The following is a 21,708-nucleotide window of genomic DNA, read 5'->3' as shown; positions in this document are numbered from 1 at the left end:
TCAGTTAATAAACTACCCCCAAGAACAGTTATATATACACACATATATATGTATATATACACACACATGTATTAATATACATACAGTTCCATTGCCTTAGTCTTAAGTTGTGAAGTAATAAATCAGGTCCATCATCTAACTAATAAGACACAAAGCGATAAACATTAGAGGTATTTTTCAAAGAAATATTTCACAGAACTTAGACAAGAAGCCTCCCAAATGAAAGCTTTGCTTATCATTCTACTGGTTGTCAGTGGTCTATTTGTTGCAGTTTTTTGTTTTAGGGATATATGTTGACTTTTTCTAAACTTTTACTTTTCTCAGTTGTTTTTTAAAAATTTTGTTTATAGTGTTTATAAAATTTTAATTTGGTCAAATTTTTTTCTTTAGGGTTTCCAAGTTTCCTGTTTTTCTTTAGAAGGCTCTAAAGAGTATATATTTTCTGATATTACTTTTATTACTTAAAACTTTATAACTTAACTTTTATTCTATTATAAATTTCTATTCTATGTTGAGGTCGTTTTGCTATCATTATTTTTAATGTATTCTTTTCCCAGTGAAATGGAGTGCTTACATTACGTTCCCACACATGTTGCATCTATTTCTGGAATGTCTAGTCCACTTCCCTTACATATCTGTTCTTTCCCATGACAGTATCACATACTTTGAGGTTAGTAGCTTTATACTGCTTTAATATCTGGTGAGTAAAAACCTCCTCTCTCAACACATTCCTTTTTCAAAAATATCTTACACTCTTACATATTCATTTTTTTCACCTAAGCTTCAATAATTTTTGTCCAGTTACAAGGAACACCATGGTGATTCTGGTTGGAATGGCATTACATTCATATACTCATTTGTGAAGGGAAGGCATCCCCATTTAACTGTATTAATATACATAAACATATATACTAGGCAGGTCCTCTCCACACTAAAATATCTTGTTCTGTCATTTATTTCCCTTCTACTAAGTTTTACAATTCAGAGTTTTGTTTCAGCGGTTGTTCCATGCAGTCATTATGCCTCCTGAAATATATACATATTAGCCTACAGTCCTCATGTAAAACATGGTTTGGTTGTTTGGCTTTACCTTCCTCTGGTTTTTCTTGCCAGCCTCAGCAGCCTCACCAGTCCCTTGCTATTTTGTTCAGTTGCTCAAACTTTCCAAATTATTTCGAGCCTCTGGGTCTTTGCATATTGACTACTTTGTACTCCAGCCACTTAACTTTTTGGTCCGTTTAAATGCTATTTCCACTAAAGGCCTTCTCTGACCTTTTCCAAATCTAGATTAGGTTCTCCTGCATAGCACTCTGGGACTTTTCCATCCTAGCATATGTCTGTTTAGCATGCTCTCCCCACTACAATAAACTTTAGGAAGACTGTGTACTTACTTATCACATACCTAATACCTAGCATATTTACTTGATCAACAAAGACTATTTTAATACAGTTGCCTATGATTTTTAAGACTTAACTGTATCTGAAGAACATATTCTCTCAACCAACTTAATTAGTAACAGCTCATTTTTTTTTTAAACTTTTTGGCTGCACTGCACAGCCTGTGGCATCTTAGTTCCCTGCCCAGGGACTGAACCCGCACCCACTGCCGCAGACACGCAGAATCGCTGGACCCCCAGGGAAGTCCGCAAACAGCTCACTTTATTTGCTTCTGGACCATTACTAAAGACACGTTTTAATAATGCGAAGCTTATAGCCAAGATAATGGACTCTAAAAACTATCTAAATACACTTAGTAAAGATAAAAGACACTTAGATCCTTTCAAAGATTCTGTTGTTGAGTTTTCCTCACTTTACCCCACAGACTGTAAAGGTAGAACTCTGTCTTACATGCACTAGTAGTATTACTATTAATTCTCTTATTAGAACAAAAACACAATACACAAGACATACTAGAAATAGTTGGTTCTTTTTAATCAGCTATTGATGGCATAATAAAATAAATTTAAGTGGCACCTAATTTAAACATTTAAAATAGTTCATTGAAGGATAATCTACAACGCAGTACGTTAAGCCAAATAGTCAAAATAACACCTTTTTTTTTTTCAAGAAAGAAGAAATAAAGGCATGATCAAAATTATGACCAACAAGTTGGTTTCGTTTGGACACTTATAGATGACTCTGTAGGCATACTGGCAGGCACGATGTTCAAATATCAACCCATTTGACTTTAGAAATAATGGTAAGAAAGCTATACATTTCAGAATTAATGTCTGAAATAAAAGAAAAATATCCACCAAATATCACAACAGATCTTTTAATGACTAAGTTTTTTAACATTACAATTGTTATTTTAGGGAACACTTTTTTCTTTTCTTTGAACAGTTAGCTAAATGTTCAATGTTAAATAATTTACACAAGAGAAATAAGTTTCGTGTTCTGTACAAATTAGAGGACTCATGAATATAATCCACTCCCACCACCAAAGCTCAAATTTGCAATGGTCTCAGCAGAAAATAAACAGTTCACAATTTAAACAATTTAAAGCATTACAAAAATTTACAGGACTCCTCTCTTCTCATTTTCTTTCGAACAACAAAGGTTCCAGCAACAGAAATCAATGATCAGAATGTGAAAATATTTGTGCAAAACTGCATTAATTGTTCTGACCATTCAACAGAGGTAAAACCTATGAACACAATAACAATAATGAAGAAAAACTACACTGAAAGTAATTCTATTTTCGATTTCAAACAACATTGATTTTATTATTACTAAATATTCAAAGAAAACGTGGCACCATGAGCAGCAGGAGCAACAAATGATTCGGCAATTATGCCAGCTAAGGAAGCTGACACTGGAAAACGCCAAAGTGTATCTCCACACCAGTCATCCATCTCAAAGACTGGAAACAACTGTAGGGCTTCAAACTCACTTCAATGTCTTTATTCTTGGAATTTGCAGATCATAAACGAAATATTTAAGAAAGTCCTTTCCCCGCCTCTCCAGGAGTGTTTCCTGCATCACTGGTAATCCTTAAAAGAGCTGAATCATAGATTCTCTGGATTTACCTACACCAATCCATTTAACTGGGAGGGAGAAAAAAAGTATAAGAATAGTATTAATCCACGTATAATGTTCAATCTTTGGGATTAACAGATCCCCCGCTTTTCTCAGTGTTTCTCATTTAACTTTCCCCCCATGTCTTTTGCTATCTTTTTCCTCTATTAGCAGATTATGCCAATTTCTAAACAGAATGTGCGGTCAACATCCAGGACAGGGTAGTATGCCTTAAAATTCTCCTGTTTTAATTGTACAATATTTACAACTGTTCAGTTCCTAGTGATTAGTAAAATACTGGCCCAAACCAGCAGAGACCTAAAGAACCTTTAATCAAATTCCTAATTAACTAGAAAAAATAAGCATCTTTAATAAATGGATGACAGTAAGAGGACACTGAAGTGACACTGCAATGTCCATATCCCACAAAAAGTAGAAGTATCTGGAAGAGAATACTGTTTATTTGCACAGCCTGAGAATCTGGCTATTATACCAGTCTAGGGGAATCTGTCCTCATCGGCACTACATGGGCAAACCTTTATGGCATTTTACAGATGTCATTGTTAAACTCACTGCTTTTTATTTCAGAAGACACTGACAAAGTACAGTGAGCAAACATGCTTACAAGATTTAATATCAAGCTGGGAGACACAGCTAGCAATATGGAAAACAAAACAAAACAAAACAAATATGGAAAACAAGATTCATGTTTGGAAATGAACCACAAATATAATCAACAATATAAAATCAGGTTAAGTGCATCACAGATTTTATACAGAGGCTATTTTCCACTCCACCTTTTGTCTGAACCAGTACCAAAGGGGAAAACAGCAATGTTTTAAAAGACAGATTTCACATAGCTAGTTCATAGCCATAATTTGGTTATGTCTAACTCCTTGGCCAGCTTACTTATTTTTTTTAAATAAAGAACTTTTATTCTTTATTCGTTCATTTTTTTCAAGTTGGATTTCCTATCTTCTGCATCTACTATTTCCTAAACTCTAGTCAAGAAACTTTACCAACTCTCAAGGGTAACAACCTCAAGTGGAAAAGAAATCACAAACCAGTTTTGATGGTGGTAAAGACATAATGATTTATTATTAAGAGGGAGAAAGAAATAAGAATGAATGTCATAGGGCAAAAAGAAAAAAAAAGACTAACAGAGAATTAAAAACAGGGTCAAAAAGGGTGAGAGGTAATATATTATCTTGAGGCATGTGAAAGATTACAGAAAGATATTTTATCTTTTCCTGGGCATCTGTGCAAATCATAAGCACTCTACTGAGAAATAATCTGTTTTTTATCCTATTTCAAAGGTAGTTGAAATCAAAATAGAAAAAATAGTTGTTCATAAAGTATATTTACCTGGAATTTGAAGTTCATCTTCAATAAATCGAACATAGTTTTGTGCATTAATAGGTAGTTCCTTAAAAGTCCTTGCATTTGATATGTCTGTGTTCCATCCTGGGAGAGTCTTATACTGAACTTCAACTTTATTTAAGACTTCTTGGTTTGCTGAAAGTTAAAGAATAAATATATTTGCCCATGGTGTACACTGCCTATTGTCAAATGAGTTTTTAATACATCATAGGTTCACAATCTCTTACATTGGAGACAAATAATGTTTTGAAATTTATAATTTTTCAGAATTTAGGGAGGTAGAAAAGTACACTATCTAGTATTTCATAATCAAACATATTTTTGCAGTAATAGGATTATTTACTTTAAGTGGGTACTTTAAGTCAGGTTTTGCTGTCAAATCAGTTTTGGTGCCAAACTTACAACTTTCCGTCTTCAGAGCTTTTTAGATTTCCATACTACGGACTGGGGGCTATGGATCCGTATAACGGCAGCAGTGTCACAGAAAGAAGGTTTGCATACGTGCTCTCACCTGGGAAATCCTCTATTGTTTTTGTGACTGTATACAAAGACTTAGCCGGAAAATTTCTTCATTATCTCACCTAACCAGTTTCTCCGTATTCCCTAATAGAAGCCGAAAACTAAAACAAGAACAGTGTCTTTGACTGGAGGTTGTATGGTGGATGCTATGGTACACTGTCCAGACTTCCCTCTTCAGGATTCACACGCTAATTCCCCAGCTATGGGAGTACTGCCTGCTGAGAATGCACAGTTCAGAATTCTCTTCAGAATCCCCTGGAGCAGCCCATACCAACGACTAATCAAAACGGGGATATGAAGGACCTGCCTACTTACCTTAACTTGGGACTACTCTGGAGGACTATTCTAGTCCCAGAGTTCCCCATGTGACCAACTGAGGGTTTTTCATGGAACTTCTTAGCAGTTCAACTTCTGCTTAATCCTGCTACTTCTCTCCCCCTCCCTTACAGACATTGTTGCTCAGAGCGCTTGCCAACAAACTACCTACACATACATCTCTGTAACGTAGACTGTTTCCCAGGGAACCAAGAGTAAGACAATTGGCGCCAGGAGTGGCTCTAGAATGGGGTCTGGAAGCCTGGTCACTGGCCAGCGGGCTGGCAACAAGGACGACTGCGAGTGGTAGAGAGAGTGCAGCCTTGGGCATGTTCTAGTCGTGCAACTATCCACAGAAGGTGAACTGGGACGCCGTGGTGGGAAGTAAAGCACTGGCAATAGCTGACGTTCTCATTTCATTGTGAGAAATGAGCACAAGGGAAACGTGGAATTGAAGAGCTCTGGATGGATGCCATTCATGGACTGGACAAAGACAAAGGTTAATGGAAACACCTAGAGAGAACCTCATCTCCTACAGCGGACAGCAGGAAGAGCTGAGGATCAGGCTTAGGACTCAATCATACAGATGGCAGAGCTCCAGAGAAAGCTGAACTCTCAAATCCAGCGAATCTGCTACGACAAGGCCAGATCCTGTTTGAGAAAAAAGTGGGACCCTGAGACTTTTGAGACATCTGGCTGAATCCTTCTATAGATTCACTGATGGCCTGCAGAATGGCTGAGGCTTCCCCTGGCTTGAGGATGATGTAGAAGCCTCTCAGGGCCTCCTCTCCTGACATGCAAACATAAGTTGGCCAAGGAGTCACAGGGCCTGCTAAAGGAGGAGGGGAAATATATTCTGAAGGATCTGTGTAACTGAGCCAATATTTACTAGTAGGAGCGAAAGGAGTATGTACAAAACTGGATCCTAAAGGTACAGGATGAAAGGATTCTACAAGTGGTGGAATAAAAAGTTTAGTAAGAGAATATATGGATACGAGAGTTCTCTCCTATGATCCATGATACAATGAGAATGTATCATGTTAGGAATGTTCATGGACATCTAGAGAAAGTGATGAACCACACTATGTCGCACTGCTTGTGACAGACCATAGAAGAAGAAATCAAGAGACTCAGTGGGGCTTCTCCTTTTAGCCATGATGGAGTACATGGTTCTAAATGAACTTTTCTAGCATAAATAACTGTAAAACTGAACCAAATACATGACAACTCTTTCCAGGCAGTGGTCAACAGGTAGCACAAACTGTGGTCTCTGAGAGGAAGAAAACTCAAGCAATTCCTGAAACTACTTAACTCTCTGCCAGGGACAATTTCTTGATCAAGGAAAGTCAGGACACTGGAGTCAGTAGGGAATGGTGGTCCTACTGACCTGAGAACACAGATACCAGACTTCAGGAAAGCTGAAGCAGCTAGAACCATCAAGGGCAAGCATCAGAGAGGAGAGAGCTATACAGAGAGGGTATTCCTCCCCCAGAAATGGGTGTGAAGGTACCATGACTAAAGCTCAACCATACATTCATGGTCCCATAGGTGGCTCACCGGATAGCAGCTGTCACACAGCTGAGTGAGACAAAGATTCTAGAGGCCAAGCAGTGCTGGTGAAAGGGAAGGGACAGGGTACACTGAAGCTCCAGCACTGCCAGATTGGAAAGATCTCTTTATACCTTAACTCTCCTGGCATCCAGCTGAGACAACAGAAAGGTTGTTCACTGAAAGTAAAAACCAAACTTTAACTTGAAATCTCCTATAGACTCTCCCTCACCCTGCCCGCGCCCCACCCCCTCCCACATCCACCCCTCAATAAAGCCTAAAACTAAGTTCTGCCAAGACCCACAGAGATAATTTGGAGACTGTCTCACACTAGGTTAGAAAGACTTGGGAAACACCTTACAATCTCCATATACTATATGAACAAAGTATAAAAAACCAAGCTATACAAGGTTCAGGATGACAAGCCAGTAATTCAACTGTCCCCTAAAACAAGAACCAATACTCTTCAGAGTAAGATAACGGAATCCAAGTCTCTACAACATATTATGCACAATGTCCAATATTCAACCAAAAGTCATGAGACACAGACACAGTGATCCACAATCAAGGAAAAGAATAGTCAGAAGAAGCCAAACAGGAGATGGCCAGATGTCAGCTAACAAATAATGACTTTAAACATGCTTCTAAGAACTCACAGTTCTCAATTCCAACCTACCAGTCTACCAAGTTCCATTAAGCTAGTCTATTCCTTCATTTGACATATTCTTAGTCTTCCAGGATGACTAAACAATTTAACAGTTTCTATTTCTGGAAAATGGAAACATTTTTGGAACTTGCTGAGTAACTGAAGTACTCATATAACTAAAGATATGCCTGAAGAAACCCACTGGCTCTAGTAGGAAATCTCCTTACATCCATCTACTTTAGACACATAAGTCAGAAAAAAATCATTCCTGTAGCTTGAAGGACACAGTGGGTTAATGCATTAAAAGCCTGCTTACCCTGACAAGCAGGGCTCTTTTCTCCTATCTCACATTTTCTCAAGGAATGCCTACAGAAAGGTTACTTTCAAAGTAGGGAAGATAAGATTCAGGAGCAGCATAACTGGGCCCAGTGCTACCATGTCTCTTCTTTTCTATTCAAGTGTGAACACAAGCTTGTCACGACATAGCACCCAAATCCACAGCAACTATGAAACAAACGTTAGTGCGTATACTTGCACTGTTCACAGAGCGCATTTCAAGTCTGTGGCTGTAAGTCATAAATTATACAAAAGAGTTTTATGAATTGCTCTGATACATACACCTAATAAAAGAGTACCTGGAAAATGAGGTATAATTTCACCATCTAATTTGTATGCAACTCCAACTTTGATTTCCGTAAACATGTCCAAAATATCCAATTTGGTAAGTGCCAACCTAATTTTGGAAGAAAGGGAGATGTCAACAACTTGATGAAGGAGTAAAGCAAATTCATACAAAGCTAAAAGTTCCAAAGCAATTCTGAAAACTGGTTAGAATTATATTTTAAAGCATACCACACATAAAACACTACAGGGCAATTTATGGATATATTTTCCTCTATTAAAAACAATGACTTAACTGATCTACTAGTGAGTCACTTTTCTAATAACTGTAACAGATTTTCACTGATTGATATAGTCCACGTCCTCTGGCTTAGTTTCTCAGGATCAGCTAATACATATCCAGAGAGGGCTGCCTGGAGTAAAGCACGCATTCTGTGGCTGACACAGCAAGACTGACTATTCCACGTGAATGACAAGGTACATGCACGATACATACACGGATGCAATCAATCCTCATTTCTTCACTCTCCTTTAACACTACCCTCTGGTCAGAAACTGTCAAAGGAGAGTGAGGATCTCTTCATAACACATCAAAACCTCCCAATAAACTGACTGGAAAACAGTTTTCTAGGAAAATCTATAGAAATTAGATGAAACACTAGGTCTGAGATTCTTGTCCACAGATTATTTTTTTATCCTTTATTCTAATATTTGCTAAAAGTTTAGCCTAAATAATATAAACATGAATACATTTTTACATTTATTATGTGTATGCAATATTAATAGCAACTTTTGCTGAGCATTTTTAGTGTGCCAGGGAGCATGCTATATACTCTCATCTAGATTTCAAAATACCCCTTGGATGTAGGTAGTACTATTATTTAGATTTTAAAGATGATGAAAAAGGCACAGAAAGATTGACTTACCCAAAGTCACATAGCATAATGTATGGATCTGGTATTTGAATCCAGAAGTCAGATGTCAATCAAGCCTACCCACTCAATCAGTTCCATTGCCTCCCTTCTGATATGCATGCTCCATGTTGCTCCATCTATCTACCTACTCACCTTTCTACCTGCCTGGCTTACCTCCCTCTAAACTTATATGCATGTAAGAGTATCAAGATTTTCTCTCCCAACCTTGGATATCTAGGGAGAAAAACTAGGGTCTCTCTCCTTACGCACCCCTCCCCTGTATTCTGGTCCACTTCTGAACTGCAATTTCATTTGGAGTCTAAAGAGTGAAATTTTTGTATTAGTGCACTACCTCAAGTTCGCACTCCACAAAATTTAACCTGTAGTCAAGAACTGTCATTTATGAAGTAAGGGTTTCTAAGAATACTCACGCAGTAAATCCATTAATCATATGAGCATATTTGAGCAAAACAAGGTCCAACCAGCCACATCTTCTTTTCCTTCCTGTCGTTACACCGAACTCTCTACCCCTTGTTTGTAATAATTCTCCAATTTCCTAAAGAACAGAAAATAAAACTTTAGGATTAGAATACCAATAGTCTAAATCTAGTAGATGATATAACATGTTACAGATGATATAACAAGGCATAAAGTTTCTTAGAGATAAACATCTTTCAGAAAAAATAAGTTGGAAGGTATAATTTCACAGAGATAGATTTTATGTGAAGGAGGCATTATTTGAAATACATCCACTTTTGACTTTATTTTTTAAACACTATTTTAAGACCAACATTTTTTTACATTATACAGATAACTTCTAAAAATTTAGATTAACATATATAAATATTGCATATTAAAAACTAAGCTGCTAATAAATATTTACTAAAATAGATAAGTTTGGCCAATTTGTTCTAAGAACTATAGTTTGATGGTTTTCCTGAAAACCATAAGGCAAATTCCCATCTAGTAGTTGCTACCACAATGTCCTTCGAAGAAAATTAAGGCTGAAAACAACGCTCAAAGTTCTAAGCTACAGCCACTCCCTACAACCTAATTTTTCCATCTATCATCTATCTATTCCTTAATTTACACCTTTCTGATTAAAGCCATCATTTCATTATCACACATACTCTGACGGAATTACAACTTAAATACTGCTTTGTCAGGTTTGAATTTCAGCCTTGTTTATCTGTGTGGCCTGGGGTAGTTACTTCAGTTCTCCAGGCCTCAGTTTCCCCATATGTAGAATGGGGATGGTAACAGCACCCAGCTCCCAGAGTTGCTGTGAGGATACAAAGAGCTTTTAAGTTTACAGCGATTACACAGGGGCTGGCCTGAGGTCACCACCAAGTAAACAGTGGGCTATGATTAGACAACGTCTGGAGATCACTTTCCTCAACCTTTACTCCTAATAAGCTCTTGGTGAAAGATACCTGTTATTTTTAAATTCTCCCTCCTCTACTATCTTAATCCCCTTCATAACCCACCTTCACTTGCCTGCAATTACAGTTACCTTTAAGTGCCCACTAATTTCCCCCTTTTGTTGCCAATCTGTTGCCACTAACAATAAAGGTATATGTAATTTTCTTTTAGAGTTGTGCTGATTAATCTTGCAAATTAAGTGAAATGCATAAAAGACAATAATTCTTTAAGAAAAAAGCATGATTTTTCATTTTCAAACTTTTGAATCAGATTTACTGAGAAACAGGCTTACATTGTCTTGTTCTGTAGGAAAGGCACCAATACCAACTCTAGTTGTATAAGCTTTCACAACTCCATACACTTCTCCAACGTTTTGAGGGGGCATACCCAAGCCAGTACACACACCTCCAACTGTACAGTTCGAAGAGGTCACAAAAGGATAAGTTCCTAAAAACAGAAACAAACAGTAAAATATACACAAATGATAGACATTATTTTTTCAAATTCTGCATTTGAGTATATTCTAGGTATCTGACAGACTTATGGAACCACCCTTTCAAAGCCTCGATGTTTTATTCCTGATTCTTTCTGTCTGCAGAGATAAAAACATAGGTGGTTAAGCTATAGCTGCAGTGCTGTACTACAGACGCCCCTTGAGTACATGCAATTACTCGGTTCTGTCCAGTAGGTACTCACCTAATTTAATGCCAAAACTCTGCTGTTATCCTACTATGTAGATTTATATTTTATACTTTCCTGTTAATTTAAAACAGGAGTAAATTTTATTTTACTCCCTTGATACGGATACCCCAGCAGCCTAGAGTGACAAGAGTACACCAAGAATTCTGTGGTATTCCACAGTTTATGACCTTTTGATCTCTCTTCAGGGAATAAACCCCAGAAATGACAAGAGTAAACAAAGGTGTACTTCCTATCCCCCCCAACCCTGACCCCAAGATCCTATTCATACTTGAACTCTCTCCTACGCTAATTAGACACTGCTTTCTTCCAGATTGGATAGGCATATTATGGTATCAAGAATATGTATCTACTGTACACAAGTACACTTTAATTGGCTTACTTGGAATCAAAAGTCAATGAAATGTTAGTAACAGCTGAGAACAGTCTTATACTGAGAGATCATGTTTAGCTTGAAGGTCAACAAAGGCAGTAGTTTGAAGATAAGTATCAAATTTTTAAATTCAGAATCTCACATCCAGGGAGTTAATTAAACAGACTTCCATAGATCTTAGGATGTGCATGCTTAGTAACAATGTATATTATTAGCTCTTGACAGTTTTTAAAAGGTTGAATTATAGGTTCTTTCACAGAATTCACCTAATCATCTTTCAGTTCCAAGGAAATAGTCTGGAATTGCTATAAACCAAACAACAACAAAAATCCCATTGACCCAAAGAGTGATTTCATTTTTCTAATAACTGCAAAACACAAAATATTCCCTTTTTAAAAAAAGAGTTAGGATAAGATGACAAACTTTCATCATTCCTGAATATACAAGCAAAAAGCCTTATTCTAAAATACTTTAATGCTAACATTAATTATGCATATCTTAAGCAATTTAGGACTCAGTTATGCTCCCCGTAAATTGTATTTCACTTACCAAAATCAATATCTAGTAGTGCTGCATTTGCACCTTCTACCAAGATTTTCTTTGGTGGTCCATGGAGAGCTTCATACAGGAAATAAACTCCATCTCTCACCATTGGCTTAATCCTTTCCATATAACCCTATATACAAAGACAAAAACCAAGCTCGATGTATACTAATAAATATACAATGTAAACTATCTGAGTAAAAATCACCCAACTTTTGACAATGAAAACTGACAACTGTAAAGGAGAAGGGGATTGGTGACAATGCTCACCCTATTGCAACATTTGGATTGGCTTTGGTCTCTCATGCTGATTCCCCAGAACCAGAAAAGAGACACTATTTTAAGAAAAGTAGAGATACAATGAAATTCAAAGGTTCTACTTCAACCTCACTGCAAATAATGATAACAATCTTCTGAACAGCCCAGTACTCATACTTCATATAACAGCTTTTAGGAAAACAAAAAGAACTGAATACTGTGCTTTTATATTTTGTAGGTATTAAAAAAGCAGCACTTAAGAGTCCATATAACCATAAGTGCATCAAAGTCTTTCTCAAAATGTTGTGAGGACCACCAGTGTCACTGCCAAGCAAGCATCAATAATTGATTACTAATATTCTTTTCCCACTGTATTCCATTACAGTAAAATACCTTAGCAGTATTACTAGTAATATCAAATACTAACTTACATAAACATGATAAAACTTTCTCAAAACATGTTTAAAGTATTAATAATACTGCTTACTTCTAGAGATTCAATTAAAAATATAAACAAGAGTTCTCCCAAGGCCTATAGTATAACTGCAATAAAATTTAGTTTCAACCATGTTTAAGTGTTTAGCCAGACCAGTAAGGAAATTCCAAGATCCACTCATGAACTCACTAAGTATGTTATACCTATTGATGGACATATAATACCCCTCTGGCTCTAGTCGCCAGTCTCATGCTTCTTTCTGTTTTAGTCCTTTATTTTTAATGTCTGAAGTGACTGTACCATTCATCATGTTCCTTAAAGTCCTGGTTCAACATACAGCAGTCCCCCCACATATCCTAGGGGAATATGTTCCAAGACCCCCAGGGGATGCCTGAAACCACAGACAATACCAAACTCTACATACACTGTGTTTTCTACTATCCATAGACACCTTTGATAATATTTGTTATAAATGAGGCACAGCAAGAGATCAACAATAACCGATAATTAAATAGAACACTTATGACAATATACTATAGTAAAAATTATGTAACACAGTTATACTTTTCCAACAGCAAAACTAGCATAAATTTCTTTTTCCTTGGATAGAAGACTTATTCTTACTGTAGACCTTAGCAACCACAGCATATTTTTTTCTTTCCTTATTAAGTCAAGAATTTTCACTGTATGGTTTCTCTTTGGTATATCCAAATTGCCAGCATTACTGCTCTTGTACCTTGGGGCCATTAGTAAGTTAAAAGGGTCACTTGAATATAAGCACTGTGATACCAGGACAGTCAATCTGGCAAGTGAAATGGCTAGTCAGCGACTAACGGGCAGGATGCACTGGACAAAGGGATGATTGATGTCTTGGGCAGGATGGAGCAGGACAGCAAGAGGTTTCATCACACTACTCAGAAGGTCTCAAATTTAAAACTTAAGAGTTGTTTCGCACTTGACCACAGGAAACTGAAACCACAAAAAGCAAAATCAAGGATAAGGGGGGAATACTGTTCAACACCTATTAAGAATCTTCTTACTTAATTCTGGTCATTATTATTCATATACTTTACATTCATATGGAATATAAAATAGAATTGAAAAGATACACCCGTATATTAGCATGTAAATATTTTCAAGTTGCTACTAATAAATTTAAAATATTTGTTGCATGACAGAACGAAAACAAAGTGGCAGTCTACTCTGAGCAACAATCAATATACTGAAATCCAAATACCTAACATTCACAATGTCCCTTGAAGGTCACTTTTTCAAAAGAAATTCAGTGAGTAGGTGACCTAAGGTCTGCTACAACTCTAAAATGATATATAAGGTATGTAAATTCCTATTCAGTTCTGGAACTGATGTCATACTTATTCACAGGAAACAAAGAGTAATGGTCAGACACAACGGAAGCAGCTTGAAACTCCAAAGATTTTGGAGGAAAGGAAGGGTAGAGAGGATAGGCAACTTGATTACTGACTAACTTAGGCACCAACTGTGGTCCTAATCTTTGGTCAATCACCTTCTATGTCTCTAAAGAGTACAGTGCTTTAGAGCTGTCCCTTTAATTGACCCTTTGGGGTATCAGTCCTACCTGTGCTGGTTAGCTTTAAAAGTTATCTCTCACTTGTCCCTTAGTTGATCTACCCTCCAAATGCTTATGAGTGATTTTTATATAATACAAAGTTAGTCCTTTTTTTCTGCTCAAAATTATTGAGTAGCTAACCTTCCTATTACTGCATATAACATCAACACAAGACTTATGATTTGGTTGCTACTTGTCTAACTTTTTGTGATCTCATTCACTGTAGCCTGTCAAGCTCCTTTTCAAGTACTTTATTCTTGCTCCCTGGTCCCCAGTGGATGTTTTGTTAAAGGCACATCATGTAAAATTACTCAAACATGCCACGTCCTTTTAGGCCTATATGCTTTTAGACTTAAAAATACAAATTCACTTTACCAGTTCTTACCTATAATACTTTACACATATCTGTGCGGCACTTACTAACCACATGTTCTTCAATCTCGTATTTTCAGTTCCTAATACAAAGACTGAATGAATGAAAGATCTAGATGCTATTTTGGCAAACAAGTTTTAAAAAGGACATTATAAATGTCAGAAAGCATTACCTTGAGTTTTTGTAATTCACCTTCAATGTCTATTTCCAAAGTAGGGTATATAGATTTGTACTGGTTAGCCAGAACTTTGAACCTGAGAAAAAACAGATAAATCAAGACCTTAGCTCTGTTTTAAAATATTCTGAATAATTTCATTCTATTCAAATGATTTCTGGAGTTAAGTGGTCTTAATAACAATCCCCAAAGTGAAGTTATACTCTGAGAAACAGAATCTAATTAAGGTCAGTCATATGAATAAATGATACATTCAAAATATTTTTTACTGATAGGAATATCAACAATATAATTAAGGTGATGTGTGTGAGGGGCAGGAGGAGCAGGGAATGACTCAAATCTGTAACCACAAGACTTAAATCTGAATTAATTATATTATACTCTGTGAAAGATAAAAGGGAATGGTCTAAAATGATGCTTTTAGGAGAGTCAGCGGCAGACATTAGCAACTTGTCTCCAATATTCTCACTGGAGGTGCCCTAACAATGCAGACAGACAAACTGCTGACTGAAAATGGATACAGCGAGTGATCTTCAATGCTGTTATTAGATGCAACCAACTAACTCATTACTGAGTCACCATATAGTTTACTGATGATTATTAGGTTTCCCACGGAGATTCTTCTACAGTGATTAAATGTCAAGGGGGCATTCCTATTTTTCAAGCTGAGCCTGATACATGTTAGTTCACAAGTACTTGATAACCTAATTATTTCTAGGTGAAAGGACACAGCAGTGTCTTTGAACTTGAAAATCTGAGGACCAAGACCCTAGGATATGCAGACTCCACCACAGCACTGCCACAGACTCCCGGAAACATGTCTATTTCTCAGTAAAGCATTCTAAATTCCAATCCTTAAATATAATTTTGGCTTTGTCTTTCTGGGGGTACTCATATGATATCAACATCATGTTATTTTCATGAAGTTAATCTCAAATTAAGGATCAATTCAAATGTAATAAAAAATAGTATTTCAAAAGAAACAAAAAAGCCAACCACCACAAATCAAGTAGAATACAGATTTTTATCAATTTGCATATTGAGTTTTAAAAAGTCTAAAAATCCATTTGTTCTTTCCATTTCAAAATACAAGATAGTTACCTCTCAGAGAAGCCACCAAAGTCAGAAACAAGATCGCACATCCTGAGTCCACTCCGAGCAGCTTTGGAAGAATAAACTGGGCCAATGCCCTTTTTTGTGGTACCCAAACTTAAAAATAGATCAAAACAAGCTCTGAGTTAGAAGAGAAAGATCCAGTTCTTAATGTCAGCTGACCACAAAGAATTAAGTTACTATGAGTGTTTTCTGTTTATGCTATTTTATTTTCATGATCTTAATGATTTTCTCTGAAATCTAAACAGGATAGTCTAATAGCTATTTTTCTTAAACTTCTGGCCCAGAATTGAAACAAAAAAAGACCAGATATGCTTAAAACTGCACATACACACCCACCCACAAAAACCCACAAAAAACAGAACATACTTTTTTCCTGCTTGTTCTTGTCTCTGTTGTTCCTGGATACCATCAGCTGCTTGATGAAAATCAAATACTGAGGGAGAAAAAACAAAATCAGCTGTTATTGACTCAAAAGTAATGTAGGAAAGCAAAATGTATTTTGTTTTAAATTACTTAAGTTACAAATCCCTTCAGCCTAGCTTATGACAAATACAAGCCTAACTGGTATATTATTATGAAAATATACCTGTTCATTCATTCCTATTTATTGCAATCTATCATATTTTTACAAATGAGTCCCTAAGACAGTAATTTTGGAATTCTATAAAGCTCATTTACTAAGATATTCTCTGCAAGTTTTGGACTCTAGAAATTTGGGGGTTATGTTGATCATCTCCCTCTTCTCTTTCTCATAAGCTAATAGTGGAGATAATATTAAAAAAATCAAATCCCAGAGAAGAAAAAACACAAAGAACAAATAGAAAACAAAGAGTAAATATAAATTCAACCATACCACTAATTATACTAAAAGTAAATAGTTTAAATACTCCAATTAAAAGGAACATTATCACAATGAATAAAAAGCAAAGTCCCAATATACTTGTTGACAATAAATGAGCGATAAATATAAAGATATAAATAGGCTAATAATATATGCAAATAAATGCTCTTTGTATTTTAATATGGCTTATTTTCAAATAGAAGTAGCAAAGCCTCTTGAAATACTGCTTATTCATTTGGTTAGCTAATTCTTCAGAAGTAGGTAATCTTAACCTAGTCCTTATCAGAAACAGAAGAAAAAAATTATTAATATTTCATGTACTTGAACTCAATTGTTACAATTCATCCTACTTAGTTTTCAATATAATTAAAGATCAAATCATCTATTAAACGCTTTCATGTTTCTGATAAAAAGACAGTTATATATAAATACAGTGTACCCCCCCTTACCAATATGAGCTCTGTCAGATATGATAAGCCTTTTCTCCCAGCCTTCCAGACCTAGAAGGAAGGGAAGAATAGACATGCTTAATTGAACATTTGTATAATAATGTTTAAATCTTAATTTCCTTATAAATACAATGTTTAAAAGTGTTTTTCACTGAAGTAATCATTTTAGTATTTTTTCTTCTGCATAGGAAATATGTTTAACAAGAATTTTCTCATCTGTCATTATACAAACTCATTCACAAATTCTATCTTTCTAAATGTTTTGCTCTAAGTTATTCCAAACTCAAGCCAGCCATAGCCACATAAAATACTTTTAAGCATCCAAAAACACAAATGGTACAAAATATCATTTTGTCAGCAGTGGGGAGTGAGGAGCAGAGCATGGGGAGAATTTTGAGAAAGGGAGTTAATTTTGGGAATGGTGCCCTTTCCCAAGACAATTACAAAAAATGTGATTAAACAAAATAATAAAATGTTCTCACTAATTCTTCCAAAGTACTATCAATTACTGCACTTATCACACTGAATTATAAGAAGATCTATGTATCTTCCCATTTAAGTGTGAATGCCTGAGAGTAGGAGTCATGAGTTTTCATAACATGGGGTCTGGTATCCAATAAATGTTCAAAGAAAATGACTAAATGTTCAAAGAAAATGAATAAATAAATGAATTTAAATATTTTTCTTTAAAGACAGAACCTTAGGTTATATGTATTCTAAGGATTAGCCACCCAGCCCAGGTTATATGTATTCAAGGATAAGCCACCAAATACTAATTTTGAAAATTAGTATTTGAATAGTAAAAAATATTAATTACTTTTGATAATATTCAAAGATTTGTTTTAAAAATATTCCTTATAAAGAAGATATTAAGGCCCCCATAGTTGTTGACATGTAAACACATATGTATTCTAAAGTTAGCTTAGGCAATATTATAAAGTAAATATTACAAAGAAATTCAGTAAGGTGGATTCAGCTGGGTTAGGCAGGGAAGAAGGAAAAACAGTAGGGCAAAACTGTTAAGGGGGATGAAGAACAGCGGAGAGCAGCATGGGAACCTCAACCTAACCAATTAAAGAAAGCAGACACAACAAACAGGTAAAATTTCAGGAAGACTACAGAGAGAGAAGCAAGACAGGCTTCTTTTAAGTCAGATTTAGTTGTAAGGAACACTTAAGGATGGATGGACTGCTACTTTTATGCATGAAAGATAAACTTTAAAAATTTAATAGAACAGTACATTAAACATGAGTTAAGGGGAAACTACACTAATGATTTTTCTCAATTATGTTTTATTTATATTGTCACAGTCCCCTCAAACCCTAGAAAGGCAGCCAAATTGAATGTAAACAGACTTCCAAAACCCCAGAAAACATAAGAGAAGGCAGGAAATCAAGTCTTTTTTTTTTTTTTTTTAAGATGGAAGTGGATTCACTGCATAGAAGCGTTTTCCTCACTTGGAGGGAGGGATCTAAACAACCCTCTTTTGTCCTGGGTTGTAGTAACCAAGGGACTTCCAGATCCTCTAGGAAACGAGGCTAATAGTGTACAAAATGGGCTACAGTGCCTTCCTGAAACTGCCTTCAGCTAATTTTGGTTTGTGCAGAAGAGGATGCTAGCAACCACAAGTGACAAAATGAGCTTGTTTCCCAGAGTCGTGCCACCAACATATAGTAATTCTAGCTACCTAAAGATAAGGTTTGCAGACAACCAATGTGTAAAAATTCAGGACTTACACAATGAACTTGCTATGCTTGTTTTTTGTTTAGAACACTGATTATAATGAATAAAATATAATAAAAATTTATTCAAATAAATAAAAATTATGACATAAAAATTATGTCCCAATAACCTGTAATTTTAAAGTAGAAGATAAAAATGTGAAGTTTTTTCTGGAATGAGAGTCCCTTTAAAACTTTACCCTTGCCCCCCACCAAAAAAAACAAATAACTGGTTACCAGATAAAGCAGACTCATTCTTTCATACCTTTTCCTTTTTGAACATTTTTTTCTGCTTCCTCAAACAATCCAGGTAGATGAATCACCACACCATTTCCTTAAAAAATAAAACACATACACACAAATAAACAACTCCCAACTTTAAACATCTATATTTGTAATACATAATGACATTTAAACAAAGACATTTACAATAACCCTTATCTAGAATAGTAGAAGAGCGATACACTTGAATTAGTAGAACATTCTAATTTATCAGGGAGTTACCACAGAAATGACTCCAAGTCTTAAATAGTAGTAAAATGTAAACATACAATTGAACATAATGCACATAATATAAAACACTTAAAACTATACTCAATAAACTTTGAAATTTCTTTGAAATGAAGTGAAACTGTTATTTTGAAAGGAACCAGTTATATAGTTTTAGGCAAACTGAACCAGATCACAGTCTTTCAACTTGGGGACTCAAACCAATTAGTGGCCATAAAATCAATTTACTGGGTTGTGATTAGCATTTTTAAAAATAAGGCTAGAAGAGAAAATGTCAGATTGCATCTTATGTTACAAGCCTTCAGAATCCATCCATGAAACACAGACTTCTCGCTTTTCTTACTATGCTTCACAGTGCTTGGAAACCTGATTCGATGATCCAACGCTTTGCTACACAGTTAAGATGCCAAAAAGAAAGAAATGCAAAGTAATCATTCCAAAAAGTATTAGGGCTAAAAGGTCTAAAAGGTGTGCTCAACAGTCCAAGGCAGGTATATTCCAGGAGGTACCACTGTCAGGACTAATAAGCAATCAATAAATCATTTGATTAGAGATTAAATAAGCTTAATGAAAAATAAACACTATTATCAACTGGGGGAAGAAAATCCCTAAGTTCAGTTTACATACTTACCAATGAATGCAGTAACATTTGGGTTAATTATTCCACTGGGTAAAAGGTGAAAATCATACTCCACAGAATCTACAACAACTGTATGGCCAGCATTATTTCCTCCCTGAAATACAAGATTGGGAAAACTAAACCTAACAATGAATATGACAAGCAATATAACTCCTTCCAAAGTGAATTAATGATCTCCTACTACAATGACAACGTTACTTGAGGCAACCCAAGTATTTGCCACGAATACTTATTCTCTAGAGGCTTACAACAGTTTGGCCATCCTCTTTCCTTTCCCTACTTGAGTGATTATTCCTACAGTATCTAGAAATTGGAGAATTCAGACTTCTGGAAGACTGGAAGACATATCCCGTCTTAAAAAGAGAAAGAAATGAACAAAGTACAGGGAACAATCAGCTTGTTATTCTGTTTCTGGCACTATGTGGAACATGTAGCAATCTACTTAATTATCCATGACACTGATCTTTAAAATATCCTTAAAATTGAAAAAGTAATCTATCCTAACTTGATAGAAATATTCATATAATTCTCATTGTCTTAAAAGTGTGACAAGCAACTCTGATCTAAAATTATTATTCCTATATGGATTTATCAACTAGGATATCTCCCAAGCAATTCCCTCAACTATTAGTTATCCTGAAGACTAATTTTTAAATTTTAAAATCAGTCTTGTGAGCTTGGTTAGTGACCAATTCCTTGAATCTGCTTGTCTCTGGCTTAAGTAATACACTGGGTCAAGGAACTTCTAAAGCTGAGCATCATAGTACAAATCCATGGTGAAATTTCTACTCTATGAAACAAAATGTAAAACTGAATTATAAAAATCAGGTACAAATGAGACAGTATTAAGTGACCAGACAATTTTTCTAATTTCTAAGCTTAAAAAGCATGAGGAAAAGACACAAATCAATTTGATTATGTTTAAACGTCTACAGAACACTAATTTAAAAATAAACAACAAACTAGGAATATATCTGAAGAAATAAAAAGTTTAACTTCTTTGCAGGACATGACTGGTTTAACTTGATCACAAGGCTACCAAATTTATGTACTTTTACTGTCATCATGAATTCACAAAAATGCCAGAAAAATAGGTCCTGCAAAAAAAAATCTTCAACAAAGCAAATACTTATTTACAGTGTTTTGCACTGCACAAAGAATTCCTTGCTTAAAGACTAGAGTTATGTCATGTATGTTTAAAAGGAAACAAAAGACTTGGCAGTGGTAGCCTGTAGTCTACCAGGTAACAGGGAGGTGACAAGACACAGGAAGACAGAAGCAGGGATTTAAGCAACACCTCCTTCACCTGGTTCCATCAAAGAACAGGTGAATTTTTTTTGACTATTTACTTATTTGTAGGCAACGTCTGCACATGGATACAAAAGGCACAGTAGGATGCGCAGTAAAAAGTCAAGTCTTTCTGGTATTCTGCTCTCCCTTACCTGCTACAAGGCTGCTGTTACTGCCTGCTTTGTGTGTCCTTCCCTAAGTAATTCTGCATATACAAACACATATTTGCATATTCCACCTATGCAAATAATAGCAAAGATACATACCTGGGCAAATTGCTTTTCTACTTAACAAATCTTAAAGCTCATTCTCT

General features: G+C 35.6%; 1 protein-coding gene across 1 annotated transcript in view; it reads right to left on the bottom strand.

Moving 5' to 3' along the window:
- Positions 1-1,908: 1,908 nt before the first annotated feature.
- The window catches only part of ADSS2 (adenylosuccinate synthase 2), a 32,575-nt gene continuing 12,775 nt past the window's right edge, over positions 1,909-21,708 (bottom strand). The window contains exons 2-13 of the mRNA XM_061382476.1: positions 20,097-20,199; positions 19,221-19,289; positions 17,235-17,285; positions 16,311-16,377; positions 15,930-16,037; positions 14,826-14,907; positions 12,005-12,131; positions 10,676-10,830; positions 9,393-9,517; positions 8,062-8,159; positions 4,384-4,533; positions 1,909-3,047 (exon numbers count right to left, since the gene is read on the bottom strand). Coding sequence (XP_061238460.1) covers positions 2,995-3,047; positions 4,384-4,533; positions 8,062-8,159; positions 9,393-9,517; positions 10,676-10,830; positions 12,005-12,131; positions 14,826-14,907; positions 15,930-16,037; positions 16,311-16,377; positions 17,235-17,285; positions 19,221-19,289; positions 20,097-20,199 — 1,188 coding nt within the window. The 3' untranslated portion in view covers positions 1,909-2,994. The remainder of the gene's footprint in view (positions 3,048-4,383; positions 4,534-8,061; positions 8,160-9,392; positions 9,518-10,675; positions 10,831-12,004; positions 12,132-14,825; positions 14,908-15,929; positions 16,038-16,310; positions 16,378-17,234; positions 17,286-19,220; positions 19,290-20,096; positions 20,200-21,708) is intronic.

Source organism: Bos javanicus, chromosome 16, assembly GCF_032452875.1.
Source record: "Bos javanicus breed banteng chromosome 16, ARS-OSU_banteng_1.0, whole genome shotgun sequence".
Classification (NCBI taxonomy): Eukaryota; Metazoa; Chordata; class Mammalia; order Artiodactyla; family Bovidae; genus Bos; species Bos javanicus.
The sequence above is the reverse complement of the archived record's forward strand: the minus strand, read 5'-3'. Positions and strand labels throughout refer to the sequence as shown.